General features: G+C 29.8%; 1 protein-coding gene across 2 annotated transcripts; it reads right to left on the bottom strand.

Annotated features, from left to right (window-relative positions):
• Positions 1–2,959: 2,959 nt before the first annotated feature.
• On the bottom strand, positions 2,960–4,729 carry LOC149513611 (cinnamoyl-CoA reductase-like SNL6). Of its 2 annotated transcripts, XM_089746797.1 has the most exons (6): positions 4,460–4,729; positions 4,206–4,366; positions 3,922–4,110; positions 3,595–3,748; positions 3,307–3,499; positions 2,960–3,155 (listed from the first exon to the last, which is right to left on the bottom strand). In XM_089746797.1, exons 1-6 carry the CDS (start codon positions 4,575–4,577, stop codon positions 3,071–3,073), a joined length of 900 nt encoding a protein of 299 aa, XP_089602923.1. In that variant the 5' UTR covers positions 4,578–4,729; the 3' UTR covers positions 2,960–3,070. The 2 variants fall into 2 exon arrangements, with proteins under 2 accessions (XP_089602923.1, XP_089602922.1); XM_089746796.1 differs by having other exon boundaries at positions 4,206–4,709.
• Between the last annotated feature and the right edge of the window lie 12,116 nt (positions 4,730–16,845).

Below are 16,845 nucleotides of genomic sequence, written 5' to 3'. Positions count from 1 at the left end.
ATATGAATACACTATGTGTAATTATTAAATTACTAAGTACGATTATTTCAGAAAAGTATAGTAATATGGCAACGTTATTAGTTTTAATTTCGAATGTGTGATAAAGTTTTTGGAATACAACAATGTTCATTATGAAAATTCCAAAATATAATTCATAGTATCAGATATATAAACCAAATATTTTTTGGGCATAAATATACAATGATAGTAAACGTTTTTTTGGGCATAAACGTACAATTGGCTTCACATATCAATTATGTTTTTTTTATGTGATTAATGAAGGTGTTTTTAGCAAGAAAACGCCTCCATTCACCCTTACAAAAAACATTGAAGGCGTTTTTTACCGAAATCTCCTTCGATAATCTCCCTAAGAAATTATTATCTTGAATATTAAAGGCATTTTGGGCAAAAAACACCTTCAATAATACGAACTAAAAATAAATTAAATGGATTATGAATGGCGTTTTCCTACGGGTAATGCCTTCAATAATCCTAACAAAAAGTTATGAAGGCGTTTTGGGACATAGCCACCTTCAATAATCCGACCATTAAAAATTATCCCTATGATTATAAAAGGCGTTTTGAGTAAAAAATACCTTCAACCATCCCATCCAAGTTTTGTCTATGGAATATTAGAGGCGTTTATTATAAAATCGCATTTAAAAATCCAAAAAAAAATTACTGATTGGATTATAGAAGGCGAGGTCGACCAAAAATGCCTTCAATAATCGACCCTATATTTTTCCTATCGATTATTAAGGGCGTCTCTCAATGAAAAACGCCTTCAATATTCTATGATAAATTTTTTAAAGCAATTGGTGAAGGCGTTTATGCCAAGAAAACGCCTAGAATAATCAATAACAAATAATATGTGCCTAAACCCAAAAAAAGCCTTAAGGACGGATCGAACCAACAATCTTATGGTAATTAAACATCCGTATGACCTTAGCAATTTGATAAGCTTAATATAGGTTGAGTTTTTGAAGAAAATAAATTTAATAAGCCTAGAAAAATTTTTGGTCTAAATATTAATGGCGTTTCTTATAGACAGTGCCTTCTTTAATCTCATACAATTTTTTATGACGTGATTATTGAAGGCGTTGTCTGCCAAAAATACGTCTTAACTATTCATCAAAACTTTTAATAAAAAATATTCAAGGCGATTTAGTCGAGAAGCGCCTCTAATATCAAGTCTTTGGTGGTGTTTATAAGTAACAACGTCACTATTTAAATATTTATTGGCGTTTGGATAATAAACGCCTGAAGTTTTGTAAAAACACGGAAGCTAGCGGCGTTTGTAAGTAAAAGGTCACTACAAAACTGCCGCTAATACGCCATTTTGCTGTAGTGAAATATAGAAGTTTTGAAATTTTTATAAAAAAACAATATTAAGATATATAATATTTGCTAGTTATCTTTCACTAAGGGTGGATTTGGAGGCTTCCTACTTAAAAAAAAAATCCATAAAATATTGAAAAGATAAATAAAATAGGAACTTGATTAAATATATATGATATCTTAATAATTGAATATGATATTTTTTAATAAAAGAACACATATTTGCATATGGTAGGGGTGATAAAAATAAAAAGAAACAAAAAATTGCCACCATAATGCTGTAAGATTTTAGTATAATTTTATGAGCAAATTATATAAACTAATAAGTTTAGTAGAATTTATTAAAGTAAAATCATAAAAGGGTCTTTAAATATCTTAAAAAGACTAAAATAATTTGGTTTATTCATTGAGCTTATGTAATTTTACTAGAAGTATAATTGTATTAAAGATATATAAAAGTATGAAAATAAAATGATTAAAATTTATGAGTCTAGAGTTATGGCCACAACCAATATCAACTATTTCTTAAAATGATAAGAATGAGGCAATAATGTCTAGAGCATATAAATAACATGCAAAATGAAAAGTTAGGACATATTTGCCTGTGAGTGATTATATTAGAGATTCAATTTCAAGTAAGGGTAATTATCATAAAAAAATTGAATTCCAAGATATTTTCTTAATAACAGTGCAAGTATAATCGGTTTAAACCCTACTATTAGGCACAAATAATAAGAACCCAACTTTGAATTAATAACTTCTAATTATAAAGTTTAATGAGTAAAAATAAATTATTATTATGCATCTGTTAATCACTAATAAAACCCATTTAAATTTTACAAAACTTGTGTAGTCCATTGTGTGAGGAAGATGAATTTTTATACTCTTAATGGAGTTTATTATTTAAATATTTAAAGCAATAAAGATTTTATAGAAACTATTCATATGTAAACATAAAAGTAGTGTTGCTTTAATAAGAAGAAGTGGATCTTTCTTTTAAATGTTTATGAATAAGATAAGCATATGACCATAATAGTACTAAAACGGTTATAAATCTTTGCCAGAAGAATAAGTAAATATTATGTATGTTATATCTTCAATTTTAGCATTAGGAGTTGAGGTTTAACTTGTGGATACTATCAATTTCGTTATAATTCTAAAGTATATACCCTAATTGAATGTTTAGATCAAACAATATTTTCTTATATTTATAATATTTATTTGTATGAAAGATTAAAAATTAAACATCAAACATTCCAAAAAAGTGAAGAATTGTTGGCAGTTTAGAATATGATGTATCCTATATTGAATAAAAATAGTTAATTATTGATGAATAGACTTAATTTTTGTATTAATTTTACTTATATTCTGAATAATTATGTTTAAACAGAAATAATTATTATAAAATAAGTGATCATAACTATTTGAACATAAATAGATAATTATTCATATAAATAATGATTATATAAATATTCATAACCATTTGAATGTAAAGTTATATTTATTCATTCATTATAAATATATATTTTAATATAAACATTTTTACTACTTCTAATTGAAGGGTTTGATGATTTGTTACATCCTAAAGGCATAATTGCCTTTAAAAAAAAATTTTCGCACCTCAAAATAAAATTTTTTTTTATTATTTTTATTCCCTTATTTATCTTTTCTAACAGAAGAATATTACAAATTTACATTAATCGATATAAAGAAAGAAACCCTGGTTTTACAATTATGCAGTGCCTTCAACCAGCTTATTCAATTTCTTGGTCCTCAACTTCTCAGCATAGACCTCATGACTCCCTTGGCATTCATCACTGCATTTAGGAATCATGATATGTTTAGCTCAAATCATTGAAGATGACACTAGTAACAGATTACATATATACTTACTTGGGTGGTAAAGATAACAAAGGGCTAACAAATCATTGAAGATGACACTAGTAACAGATTTACATAAATACTTACTTGGGTGGTAAAGATAACAAAGGGCTAAGGCTTTGTGCAAGTTTAACAGATTCTTCCCCAGTATTCACTATCTGATTGAAGCAAAAGTATCTTCCTATCGTTGACGAATCTTCGAAAGCTCGAATATGAACGTCAGCTAAAAAGTTAACATCAACAACAGCTAGAACTCCATTTTCAAACATTTGAGCAGCTCCTATTTCAGATTGCAATGACATTAGATGCAAATTCCAGACTAAACATTATGGTATTGTTCCAGGTGGAGTAATTAGCTGATATGCGTAAACATACCTTTGAGATATGACATGGTTGACCGAGGGTTTTGTTGTGCAACGCCAGGGCCAAGAACTAGTCCAGCATTCACAGAAACCATGTTAAGCATTCGATCCATGGCTAGAGCCCAAGCAGCCTGCTCGGATAGTGTTTTAGCTAGGGCGTACCACAACTGAAAATTAAAGGAAGAGCTAAAAAGTTGAGTAAATTTACGTGCGATAGCTTGTCGATTCAGTAGGAAAAAGATGGATGAATGAATTTCTTTGATTAATTTAATATCAAAAGCTGAAAAATAAATGAAGACAACTGTGTAGTTGAAAGCAAAGAGATGTAAAAGTTGAAAACCTTCATTTTCCGGCAGAAATGTTGATCACTCCAACACCTTTCATCTACATCTTTCTCTGAACAAATATTCTCTCTCCAAATGGCTGCAGCTAAGGAAGAAGTGAACACAATCTTCTCAATGGTATCTGTTTGTGCACATGCCTCCACTATATTGATAGCTCCCCTCACTTCCAAATCCACAATTATATCCTGCCCCAAACCATGGAAATGTTATAGTTAACTCCAGAGGAGAGGAAGGAGAACAAGAACAAGATATGGGAATTTTTTAACAGTTTTGACTTTACATCATAACCATCTGTACTATCTATACAACAGAACAAAGCAGAGCAACCCTTCAAAGCAACAAGAATGCTTTGGTAAACCAGGATATCCACAGTAAAAACTGTTAATCTCTCCTCCACTCTTTCCATTTCCTTAATTTCCTTCTCTATCTCTGTCTCTGATCCTGCAACAAGTAACCCAAAATAGAAAAAATTCAATAACAAAAAGAAAAAAAAAAGACAAATCCCTAAGAAGAAGAAGAAGAAAAAACAATTACCCCTTTTCTGAAGAGCTGCATGAACTGTGTAACCTCTACTCAAAAGTGCTTTGAGAATCCAAAATCCTACATAGCCTGAGGCATCAAGAACACAAACTGTTGGCTTTTCGCGATCCATTGATGTTTCGCTCAAAGCAGCTTCTTTTCTCCTTTTTACCTCGTTGATTTCCTCTACTGCTTCCTCTGCTTCTTGTATTCAACTTCCTTATATAGAAGTTCAAACACAATTTGAAGGTCAAACGAGGAAGAGTTGCTCAAATATTTTGCAACACGTTCCCATCTACTCTTCATCTAAGGTTATATAAAGTACATTAATCCGATTAAAAAATTATATAATTTATATTGCTTATAAATGGTCCGCATTTTTTAAACTATTTTGTTTCAATTGCATTTGCGTATACGTACTTGGAAGAAAGTTACCAGTTTTTTTACCATTTTTTTTTCTCTTCAAGTTCCCACAAGTTCCGCATGTGATGAGTCCAGTGTGTTGAGTGAAATTCAATGCAAAATGCTTTGTTCCACCGAGATCAAGACCATATCCAAAACGTTTTAAGTATTTATGTTGGGTTGATTTTATATTAAATATGTATAAAATATAAAAGTTAGTATATTATAATTTATTTTGATATTTCAAACATGTAATATATTTTCTTAATTTTTTAAATTTATATATAATTTTTATTAAAATTTTAAATTACATCATTTTGTATTATCACATAAATTACCAATAATTAATAACTTGTTAAATCATGTCGTTATACACTGCTAATACATCATAAATTATCATGTAATTATTAAAAATTTTAAAATTTTAAATTTTAAAAAATAAATATTTTAAAATTTTAAAAATTTAATTATACTAAAACAAAATAATAATACGATAACCTATAATACCCTAATGATATATAATATTATACACTTACAATACATTAAATATAAATCACATTAAAAATAAATATTTGAGAATTGAGATATAATTTTGAGAGCTAAAATTATTGAAATGAGGCAAAGCTTCCCCTTCCGGTCAAGAAGAATGGGACATTAAGCACTCCACTGACGGTAGGATTTAGGCAAAGTTCTATAAATCAAATTAGTGAAGTTTTTCATCTAAAATAATTAAATAAAAATTTATAATCGATATCTTAAAAAACTTTATTATGCATTGAGTACACAAAAATTGAATTGGAATTTGGTTCTCCTTGGTAGAGAATTGTTGCAATTGGCAATGGGTACAAATGCCTTGGTTGGAGGTGCCGTTTGATTTGCCATCCCCATCACATCAGAACTAGCACCGTTGAACAAATGGGAATGAAGGAGGAAAATAAAGGTGTTTACTTTTCATTACTCTTTGGGCTTGCGGGAGTTATAGCCAAGTAGCTAACACAGACTTAAAATTCCACAAGTTGTATTAATCTTGTAGCTCAGACGGGCAGACAGAAGTTGTGGTACGTAGGAACGAAGGAATATTAATTGAACCTGAAAGGAAACCATTAATGTCGTAACAGGTAGCAATGCAGTAGCCATTGATGTCACAACAACTGGCAATTGCATTGGGGTTTTCAACTTTGGGCATTATAGTAATAGGAAGGGGAAAGTTTTCATCTTATTCACAAACTCAACTGGACAAGAAGAAAATAAATTTGCAAGTATTAGGAACGAATTCTGTGAGGAAATTGCTCAAAAGCTTTGTCTTCCAATTTGATCTGGTCATCTACAACCTCAGTTCTGTGTGGCTGCTATTTTATTATTATTATTATTTTTTATCAATCAACCGAAGGCTATCTAGTAGTTAGTTGCTTCATAGTCTAGTTTGACTGTGTTTTGTCTCTATTCTATGATACCAATACCATGACCCTACGCAACCATGACTCTGAGGGCAAATCCCTTGTGTTAGGAAGAGGGGGGTTCAAATCCATTGGTTTTCACCAAAGCTTCAAGGCTTTTTTTTTTTTTTTTTTTAATGTTTTTGACGTAAAAGAGTCACATTTATATAAAACCTTAAACAATAAAAGAGAGGTTGTATAATAGAAAAACAAAAAATGTTACTGAAACCAAGAGAAAGAAGAAAAGTAAGAAAAAATAGAAAAAAAAAAAGAAAGTTAGTTGAACGAAAATTAATTTTTGATTCGATTGAGTTAAAATTTTATTAATAAATTTATAATTTAAAGTTTTATATTTTAAACGGTGAAGATTATGTTTAAAACTCTTTAAGAATAAATTCATGGTGTATTTATTAAATTATTCATTTGATGAAATTTTTTTAATTGTCTCTTTAGTTATTGATTAGCTCTAGTTTTAACTAAAAAAATTTTTTGTATATCTATTATTTGATAGTAGATTTTTTTTGGAGGTTTATGGTTTTTTCTTTTTTACTAAAATTTTTTTTATGTAAATCTTGATATGTTTTATTTTGTTTGTATTATTGATTATTGATTATTATTTATTACTGTAAGTTTATTACGATATATTACTTTTGTGTTGTGTTTATTACTTTAGACTTAACATTTTCAAACAAAAATATATGAGATAATTTGTATATTTATATTTTATATTTAATATGTATAAAATATAAAATTTATTATGTTATGTTATGTTAACTTGTCAAATATAATATATATTTTGATTTTTATTAAATTTATATATAATTTTTATTAAAATTTTAAATTGTATTATTTTTATATTTTTTAAATCATTTTTGTATCGTGTTATACTTAAAATTATCAAATCTACTTAAACTTAAAACTCAAGTTTATTTTTGTTAAACTTAGAAAAAAAAATCTTTCAACCAAATAACTTACATTTAGTATAGAAATTACTGTCTCTTTACATACTTGAAATATAAGATATGAAGCTTATGTTGCCCTATCGAACCTTTTCAAATTTGTCACAAAGAAATACAAAAGTTTTTTTTTTTTTTTTTTTAATAACAAGAGCAGTTGAAGGACTACTGCAAACGTCCACCCCGAGAATCTAAGATGCGTTGCCCTCTCCAAACTCAACTCCATTTTATGTTTGTTCAATTCAGTACTTTTCAATATAATTTTAATCACCCTTTACTATTAATTAGATGTCAACTTCGTACATGTAAACAATGACCAAGAGTTAGTTGGAAAGTGATGAACAAAAAAAAAAAAATAATGGAGAAGATCTCAAGCACCATGCCCTCCTACTCATCACAATTATTTGCTTCCAAAAACACTGTAAATTGGACCCAAATCCAATTGGACAAAAGGAAATATCATGTTGTCTGGCTGCAAATATCACTGCACAACCAAACCAAACATCCCTGTCACTATTCTTAGTCCGCACCACAAAGTTTTCCAAAAGAGACATAATTAGAGTTGGCATCAAGTTGGGTTCATGATGAATTTTGTTCGTTTCGAATTTGATTCGATTTTATATATTATTAAATTTAAATATAATTTTATCTAAAATTTTTTTTGTTTTTTTATATCAGAATCTGATTCGATATTATAAAAATTATACTCAATTTAACCTGAAATTAATAAAATATTTATTTTTTAATATAAAATATTATTTTTTAAATATAAATATTTAAAAATATAATTATATAAATATATATAATAAAAATTAAATAATTAATTAAAAAATAATTTTTTTATATAATATCAAGTTGGATCGAATCAAATTTACCTATAATTTAAATCTGATTTAAATTCGATTGTTTCTTAATTTTATTCTATCTAACTTAACTCGAAACTCAAATTTAAAAAAAAAAAACAAATCTCATAAAATCATATCAAATCAAAATCCGTTGGACGGATTGAATTGCCGTCTCTAGACATAACATCCATTGACCAAAAAAAAAAATCAATTAATCCCGTTAAATAAAACCGCGACAACATAAACTACATCATTTTTCTTTTGGTAGACACAAAAAATCATTGGGCCTTAATACTATAAAATAATGGCCAGATCCATGGCTTAAGTTAGAGTGTTCATAGACATTAAAATAGAAAACAAGAAAATTTAAAGGGATATGTTCAAAATTTTTCTCTGGGTATTATTTTTGTCGATAAAATTGATAAATTTATTTAAATAAAATTTTTTATCTTTGATTGAATAATTGTTTAATTACATATATTGAGAAAAATATATATGATAGTAATAGCAATGATTTAATTATATTTTTTAAGATATAAAAATTCGTTGTGTATAAATGTAATAATTTAGCAATATATTATTTCAAATTTTTATTTAAATTATTTTGTATATATTATAAAACTGCTCGTCTACTACTCCTGATCTTTCTAAGAAACAGTTCAAATATTCACAAAGCTTGGGGCAGAGATATCAAATATTTCATTTCTTATCGCAATTTTCCCCATTAAAATTGCAAAATGTTTATCAATTTTGTAGATTTAAGACAATAATAAAGCCCATGTTACACTTAATTCTCCAAATTCTGTGTTCATAACTTAAAAAATGAAATAACATTTTGGGGAACATGTGAATTAGTTCCAACCTCATCATATAAGATGAGCGTAATACCACAGTCGCCCTTACAGTGACGGATCCATGCTTGATGAGAGTATCCATGGTAATCTACAAAGATTGGAAAACAAAAAAAAAAAAATTGAAAGAAAAATTTTTTCTGAATACATACAAAATTTTCTTTTGAACATTCTTTCCATCGATCAAATTAATAAATCCGTCATCAATTTTTTATAACATTATAAATGGACATGCCAAAAAAAAAAGTTGTATACTTTACTGTACCCTTATGACAAAACATCATTACATTACCATCGTTACCAAATTTGGAGCTGAATAAAATGGTGAAACATGGGACACAACCAATCTTTATGGCCTGGAGGAATAACAACTACTGATTGTTGAACAAACTTGATGGAACCTGAAAGAAATGAGAGGAGATGAAGATAACTATTCACCATCAGCGATCGAAGAACAATAGGTTGACTTTGTTAACATTGCCAAAGATACATAAAATGCTGGTATGAAGAACAACTTTGCCAGGTGTCTAGACAACTTTAAAACTGAAATTCTTGAGTTCAATATATAAACACTACCCATGTACATCGTCCAAGCTAGCAACATAGGATGCACTGTTGACAGTTATTCAGCGCTTAAATTAAAGCAGATATGCGTAAAACACAAAAAAGGTTAATGAAGCCAGCAGATGGAAAACATAAGAATGTTATGCAATGAATCTTCATTTAATACAATTATTTGGAGTAGATGGTGAGTTTTACATTTTGTTGGGGTAAGGTATTTGAAAATTTTCATAATACAAGAATTAAGCAGTTATGTTTATATCTCATAGTCGGTTTTCTATAATTAAGCAGTTATGTTTATATCTCATAGTCGGTTTTCTATAATTATCTGGCTATTGGATACTACTCTTTCCTTGTCGTTTTGACTCAAGCCTTTGTTTCGATTTCGATTCTGAATTAATCAGATTCCCCTTAAATTTCTAAACTGCATCACTAGCCTAGCATTTTGGATTTGTCAGCAGTTCAAGCTTTAGTCAAAACAGCAGGAAACACAATACCATGGCATTAAAATTCTTTCCTCAACTAGCACAGTAGTTTATAAGTGACTGGCAATATGTAGAAGTTGCTATATCGTAATTGACTCTTAGTCACATTGGTGTTATTCTCCAAGTTTAATCTGAGATTTCTAATAGGAAAACATGCAGAAAGGATAAAACTAGCCTTTGAAGAATGTGAAAGAAGGAAAACTTCAAGTTCATGGATTATTGTAGCAGTTCACCAACCAGCCTTTGAAAGGCCTCTCAAGTCTCACTAAATAGGTGATCACAAATGTATATCACCTAACAAAGAAAACGGAGCAGTAAAATGCTCCCATCAGCAACAACTTACAGTAATATAGTTACAAATGGTTGAACAAAATATACCAACATAGATACAAAATAAAATAAATAAATTTTCTAAAATTGTTCATGAATTCTAATTATATATGTAAACACAAAATAAGAAAAGAACTGTTATAAACTTTGTATAAACATTGGAATAATATGCACAAGCCAAATAGTTCCAACTTCCAATCTACCATAGAAACCTACGAGATAAAGTGAAAATAATTTTAAAATGAAGGCATATGAACTGTAACAATTTAAATTGCGAAATTAAAAATTTTGGTATCTTGATAAAAATTATAATAATTCCTCTATTTGGAATCTTTTTTCAATCAATATATTTTTAGTGGAGTTACTTCTTGTTAATATATACAATTATTACGTGAATAAAAAAAAAAAAACTCTCTCGTCAGTTATTACCATTCACAAGATATATCTCCAAATAAAACCATCCAAATTAGATTTGCAATTGCTTGAATGGATCGAGTATCGACAAATTCAAAAAATTAGTCACTCAAATTTATCAATAACAATGAATGAGTTGAATTGTCAAAGTTTAATATGTATTTTTTTTACACAAAGTAACCTAACTAATGAATAAATTTGGAATTATCTTTCCCATTTAGTAGGGATGGCGAGCTAACCCGTCCCCGACGGGTTTCGGCCCGACCCGACCTCACGGGGTCGGTTTTTTTTTTTTGAAATTCGGGTTTCGGGGTCGGGTCGGGTCGGGTAAATAAGGAAAACAGTCGGGGTTGGGTTTGCCTAAAACCCGACCCGACCCGATATTATATAAAAATATATTTTTTAATTTAATTATTTAATTTTTTATTATATATATTTATATAATAATATTTTTAAATATTTATATTTAAAAAATAATATTTTATATTTAAAAAATAATATTTTATTAATTTCGGGTGGGTCGGGTTAGGTACGGTTTACGTGATATCGGGGTCGGGTCGGGTTCGGGTATGAAAAATCAAAAAAAATTCGGGTAGGATCGGGTTCGGGTTTATAAAGTATTAAATCGGGTCGGGTTCGGGGCGAGCAAAACCCGCCCCGAACTCGACCCGATGCCAACCCTACCATTTAGTACTTTTACCTGTGGAACTGGTTTAAAATTTTCTAAGCCTAAAGTCTCTTGAACTATACCTTTTTGCATTAGAGATATAAGGTGTTCATAAATCAGGTCAAATTCAATGAATTCGGCTAAATTTACATATTTATTTTATGTTAAATTATAATAAAATATTAGAAATTATGTTAATATATAAGATTTTAAATATATTTTATAATTAAAACTTAATAAAAATATATTATTTATTAATATAATATCATCGACCTGAGCTTTAAAATTCTTGACCTTAAATAGTATCCACAGGAATTGCAAGTAATCCTGTGGGTGTACACCTTTAATTTGTACAACTACTAAAAAAAAAAAGGAAAAAAAGTATTCGAAAGACAATAGACTATCATCAACTCCTTCATCTCCTCATCATCTCCATCTCTATGAACCTCACCATTGTCACCCTTGGAGTCTGTCCCTGGTGACTTCTTACCAAAAACATTGGAAAAAAAAGACCCAACCTTTTTCCTAAAACTCTTTTCAGATATAGCCTGATATTTCATCTTGCACTTGCCACCATTTTCATCCAGGCTTGATTTCTTCTCTGACCAACACCTTGAGAATGTTGATTCCTATCGTTGGTTGAGGGAGAGTGTTGCTGAGAACATATGAGAAATATGAGTTTGGTGGAACGAAAACCCCACTTTTTTCGTGGATTTTTCCTCTCATCTTGGCTATCAAGTGAGATATTGATCAACAACCATAATATTATTTTTGAGTTTTAATTTAACCAGTAATTAGAAAGAATTTGAGTTCTATGAGAAGTGTGAAAGAGAAAGGAAACATGACGACTCTAAAAGTTTCTTCGCAACTACACATCACCTTTGTTGGATAAAGATTGGAAAGATAAATCAGTAAATGCAAAGGTAAATAATAATGCATATCTCTAAAATTCACACTTACCTCATTTTTTATATGGAAATTCAATCTCTTATTAATTATTAACCATGTAAAGAAAGATAATTTTTTTTTCTTTCCCAATGCGATATCCTCTAATTTCCACCATATATGAAACTAAGGGATCATTTGGATTCCATTGCCATGCCGTTTTAATGCGATTTGCAATTTTTTTTTTTTTTTTGTTTCAATCTCATTACGATGGTTTTTGGAGAACATTAGTGAGCTACGTTTGCTTTCAGTCCTCCATTGGACTTTATAGGTTAAGTGAACAAAATTTCACTCACCGCACTTATTGTTTCCAACTTCGTATATTATATATATATATTGTTTTTTTTTTTTAAGTTTCAATTTTTAATGATTATTTTTATTTTTATTTCACTATTATCACTGTTTTTACATCTAAATACATATTTCGTTATTGATTTTAATCTAACCTTTACAATAACCAAATTTACCTCTACCATTATTTTTAATTTTATTAGAATCAATTTTAACCCTATCCAAATGGACCCTAAGATAATATATTCTCTTATTAGCCATATTACATGAAAGCATTGAATTTACTTTTTTTTTTAAGAAACATTTAATTAGCTTTTTTTATTCTACAAACTTTTGTGATTAATGTTTCTTTGGGTTCTTTTAGTTATTATCACTTTATAAAATTCTTTTACATTTGGGTTTATTTTATGGTTTAATATTGGTTTTGTTTCTTTTTTGGCGATACTCAGATTTTATAAGTCACTCCTTTTATGCACATAACATCAATGAAATGGACCTTCAAAAGTTGTTTTGAGCTTTTTTGCTGAACTGATATTTTGGGTCATACAAAGGCCATTATGCTATTTTTTGTTCTTGGTTTTTCTTCATTGTCTTTTTTTTTTTTTTTAATTTCTCTCCAAAATTAGACAGACATATCATCAATTGATTGAATCCATGGAATTAGTACATGACTTTAAAGTAAATCCTAAACTAAATTAATTCAGAAGCAGATGTCAATAGTATAATACTACTCTATAATTCACATCTTTCTATAGCCAAAGAAGTAGAAAAAGGCAATCAAATCCTCAATTTTCCTTTTAATTAGTATAGAAAAACGTATATATGGAAATTAAGTAAGAACCAAATGTTTAATTCCTATTTCTAAGAATCGAATTGCCAGTGTATATTCAACTCTAGAACTCGAATAAAACTCTGGCATGAATATGAAAATTAAGATAAATGTATACGATATTTCAAAGTGGATAGCAACTAAGTACACCAATGGCGTAGCCACATGGTGGAATTTGAAAATTTTGTACAATATATGTATTAATATATTACCAATTGTAAATTAACTATACACTAAAAATAAAATCTAAAGATAAGTTGACTCCATTAAAAATTAAAAGAAAATTTAAAATTTGTGAGGAAATTTAAAGATTAATATATATTATAGTAAAATATAGTAACAGAAAGTGAGGTCATATAATTAATGAAAAATAGAGTTTACTTATTTCATTTTTGTTTCAAAATAACTAGTCAAAAATAAGTAGTGAGGATAAGAAAAATAATATTATTTATCCATTAGTTTTTTAATAATAAAACTAGTTTTTTTTTTTTTTAATTTTGCTAATTATGACAGTAAAAATGCCAAGAATTTTGTTTTTCAAAATAGTGAAAAAATTAACACTTGAACCAATAGAAGATAGCTTTATAAATAAATGTTTGGTTACATATATTAAAAAAATATGTTTGGTATATTAATGATGAAGCAATTATACAATAATTTTCAAAATATGGAAATTTATCATGGCAATTGTGAAAGAATATTTTACATTAAATTGTTTCAAATTATTATATTCTCTATATTTGCGATGGAATTTTTAAAATTTTTAAGTAAAAAAAAATGTTTACTATATATTCGTTTAATAATGAATTAATTTTGTACACATCCAAATTTTATTCATGATAATTCAATCATAATTGATTTTAGAATTGATTTGGGCACGAATTGGATCAATTTAAATATCAAGATTAAATTCATTTATAATCTCGTAATATTTCATGTGGATTCAAGCTTGATCCAATTTTATTATCGGATTAATTGTTGAAGTTTGAATTTTATATTAAAGCTTGAATTTCGTGTTAGGCTCGAGTTTCATATCAAAGCTCAAATTTTATCTAAATTCTGCATTAAATTTCAGATTCAATTTCGATTAATTAAATATCAAATTAAAATAAATATAATAATAAAATAATAATACAATTAAAGAATTAAAAATTTTAATCAAAGTTAAAATTAAAAAAAAAAAAAAGAAAGAAAGGCTGAAGGGCAGCTGCCATGGCAACAGCCTTCCCCTAACTTTTCCTATCCCCCAGATTATAGCCTTCCCTCTCCCCAAATTGCCTCACCGATTTCAGCTTTTAGAATATACCCATCTAGTTTTAGCTAATTTATTTAAAACATCAATTGGTACAAGAACGACACCCTAAAATGCAGCAAACCAGTGTTGTAAGAATGAGTCAAAACTGTTAGTCACCCTTGTCATAAGAATTAATTTCCCAAACAGAAGCATGGGAGAGAGGGGGAGTATCTAAGATTTTCAATAAATCCTAGATGAATTCATACTAAGTGGAGAGTCGGAAACCAATTGAAAAAAAAAAAAAAAAACCGACCCAGAAATTGAAAACAACTACCCAATATCCACCACACCTGCACCTTTGCCAACACCACACTAGCTCCCTTCACAACCCCAGTTTGCCTGGCTTTAACCCCAGTACCAATCACCATGCACCCTCGCCACACCAGCCCCACTCACAGACCCATATGGTCACCAGCCTCAGCACACACTTCCCAATCACCCTCACAAACCTACACCAATTTCAGCCCTAGCTCCAACCCTATACCACCTTCACCTATGCCCTTTGCCTACTCCGATTTTGACCCCAACTCCAGTGCCATAACACCTTGCCTAGCCTTTTACCTTCATGCATTCACCAGCCCTAGCACAAACCTATCCAAACTCACCCTTACCAGCCCAAACACCAAGGCCCTAATCGCACTAGCCTTTCCCACCTTTCGCCCGCACCCTACCAAACCCAACTCAACTACTCCTCCCATAAAGACTCCAACCCAACCCAGACAGCTGCCACAATCAACACCGCAAAAGACCCACTCGCGAAAAAAAAAAAAACTCCCAGCTAAAAAAAAACAACAAAAAAAAAACTCACTAGTGACCTTTCAAAGCCAAAAAAATAAAAACAAAAAAAAAGTACCACAAGGCTCCCTAAGGTAGGGAACCGGCATTGGAGAATTTAAAAAAAAAAAAAAACTTTTGGTCGAACACTTTAAGGGTCGATTTAGTGGGTTTTAGGGAGTTTTGGAGAAAAAAAAGCTCAACTTTGGAATCAAGAGCAAAGGGGATCCTTTAGGTCTTTTTGAGAGTTTTTTGATATTGGCTACAGTGGTCGACAGTGATAGCAATGACAATCAGCATGGTGACACGGTGTCGGACTGCAAGCTTGGTGTTACAGACTAAGCTTTCTTTCAACAAGCAATAGATCGTGCGGCACTTGAATGGATACTCCCACCCAAGTCAGCCCTCAATAGTTCAATATTTGAACAAATAACTATAAGTCACAGTTAGTGCCAAGCATACGTAATAAGACACATTCATATCGAGATCAATCTCAAGCACACACAAGAAGACACATTCACATCGACAAAAAAAAAAAAAAACACATCAAGGTAACAATTGGGACATTCGAATCGGAGGTGAATTTTATTATAATCGAGGATAGTACATCGGGACTTTCTACCATCGTCAGGGTCAGGGGGCAACCCTTGATGGATGGCCTAGGCCCGTATTGCGACCGGTAAGACAATCCAACAGTACGCTGTCCGCTCACCCCCTAAAAAGCCTTAGAGATTTTAGAGCTATGCTGCCACTAACCATTACAATGTTTGAAATGGGGACACTTTTCTTAGCACAAGAGATCTACCCGATCATGGCCTATACATAGGTGGTTTATGACAACCTAAGCTCCGGTCATGGCCCTATACAAGGTTGGCTTATGACACTTGGCAAGAGGCTTTATTCCTTCTCTGAAGTTTTTTTTTTTTTTTGAGCAAGGGTTAAAATGTTTTTAAAAAAGAGTTACCCTTTATAACAAAAAAAAAAAAACCTAAAACTAAAACGACGTCGTTTTTGTGCAAAAAGATCCACATGTGACCAGTGACCTAACTCAGGGTCTGTGCCAACTGACCCGATTATCTATTTCTCCCCAACCTTTAATCGGTACACCTGAACCCTGGTCATGGCCCTATACAAAATTGGGTCATGACACTTGGCAAAAGGCTTTATTCCTTCTCTAAAGTTTTTTTTTTCTTTAAAGCAAGGGTTAAAATGTTTTTAAAAAAGAGTTGCCCTTTATAGCAAAGAAAAAAACTAAAACTAAAACGACGTCGTTTTTGTGCAGAAAGATCCACATGTGACCAATGACCTGACTTGGGGTCTA

This window comes from Durio zibethinus, chromosome 18 (genome assembly GCF_047325235.1).
Source record: "Durio zibethinus cultivar Kanyao isolate XHJ-2024 chromosome 18, ASM4732523v1, whole genome shotgun sequence".
Classification (NCBI taxonomy): Eukaryota; Viridiplantae; Streptophyta; class Magnoliopsida; order Malvales; family Malvaceae; genus Durio; species Durio zibethinus.
Note: the sequence above shows the minus strand (reverse complement) of the source record. Positions and strands in the feature narration are given on the sequence as shown.

Bases quoted from the DNA above. Each gene is read 5' to 3' on its own strand.
- LOC149513611 (XM_089746796.1), bottom strand. From the start codon at position 4,577: ATGGATCGCGAAAAGCCAACAGTTTGTGTTCTTGATGCCTCAGGCTAT. The intron at 3,500-3,594 runs GTATGTTTACGC...AATCTGAAATAG, and splicing joins AACCATGTCATATCTCAAAG to GAGCTGCTCAAATGTTTGAA. The intron at 3,156-3,306 runs GTAAGTATTTAT...TCCTAAATGCAG, and splicing joins TTGTTATCTTTACCACCCAA to TGATGAATGCCAAGGGAGTC.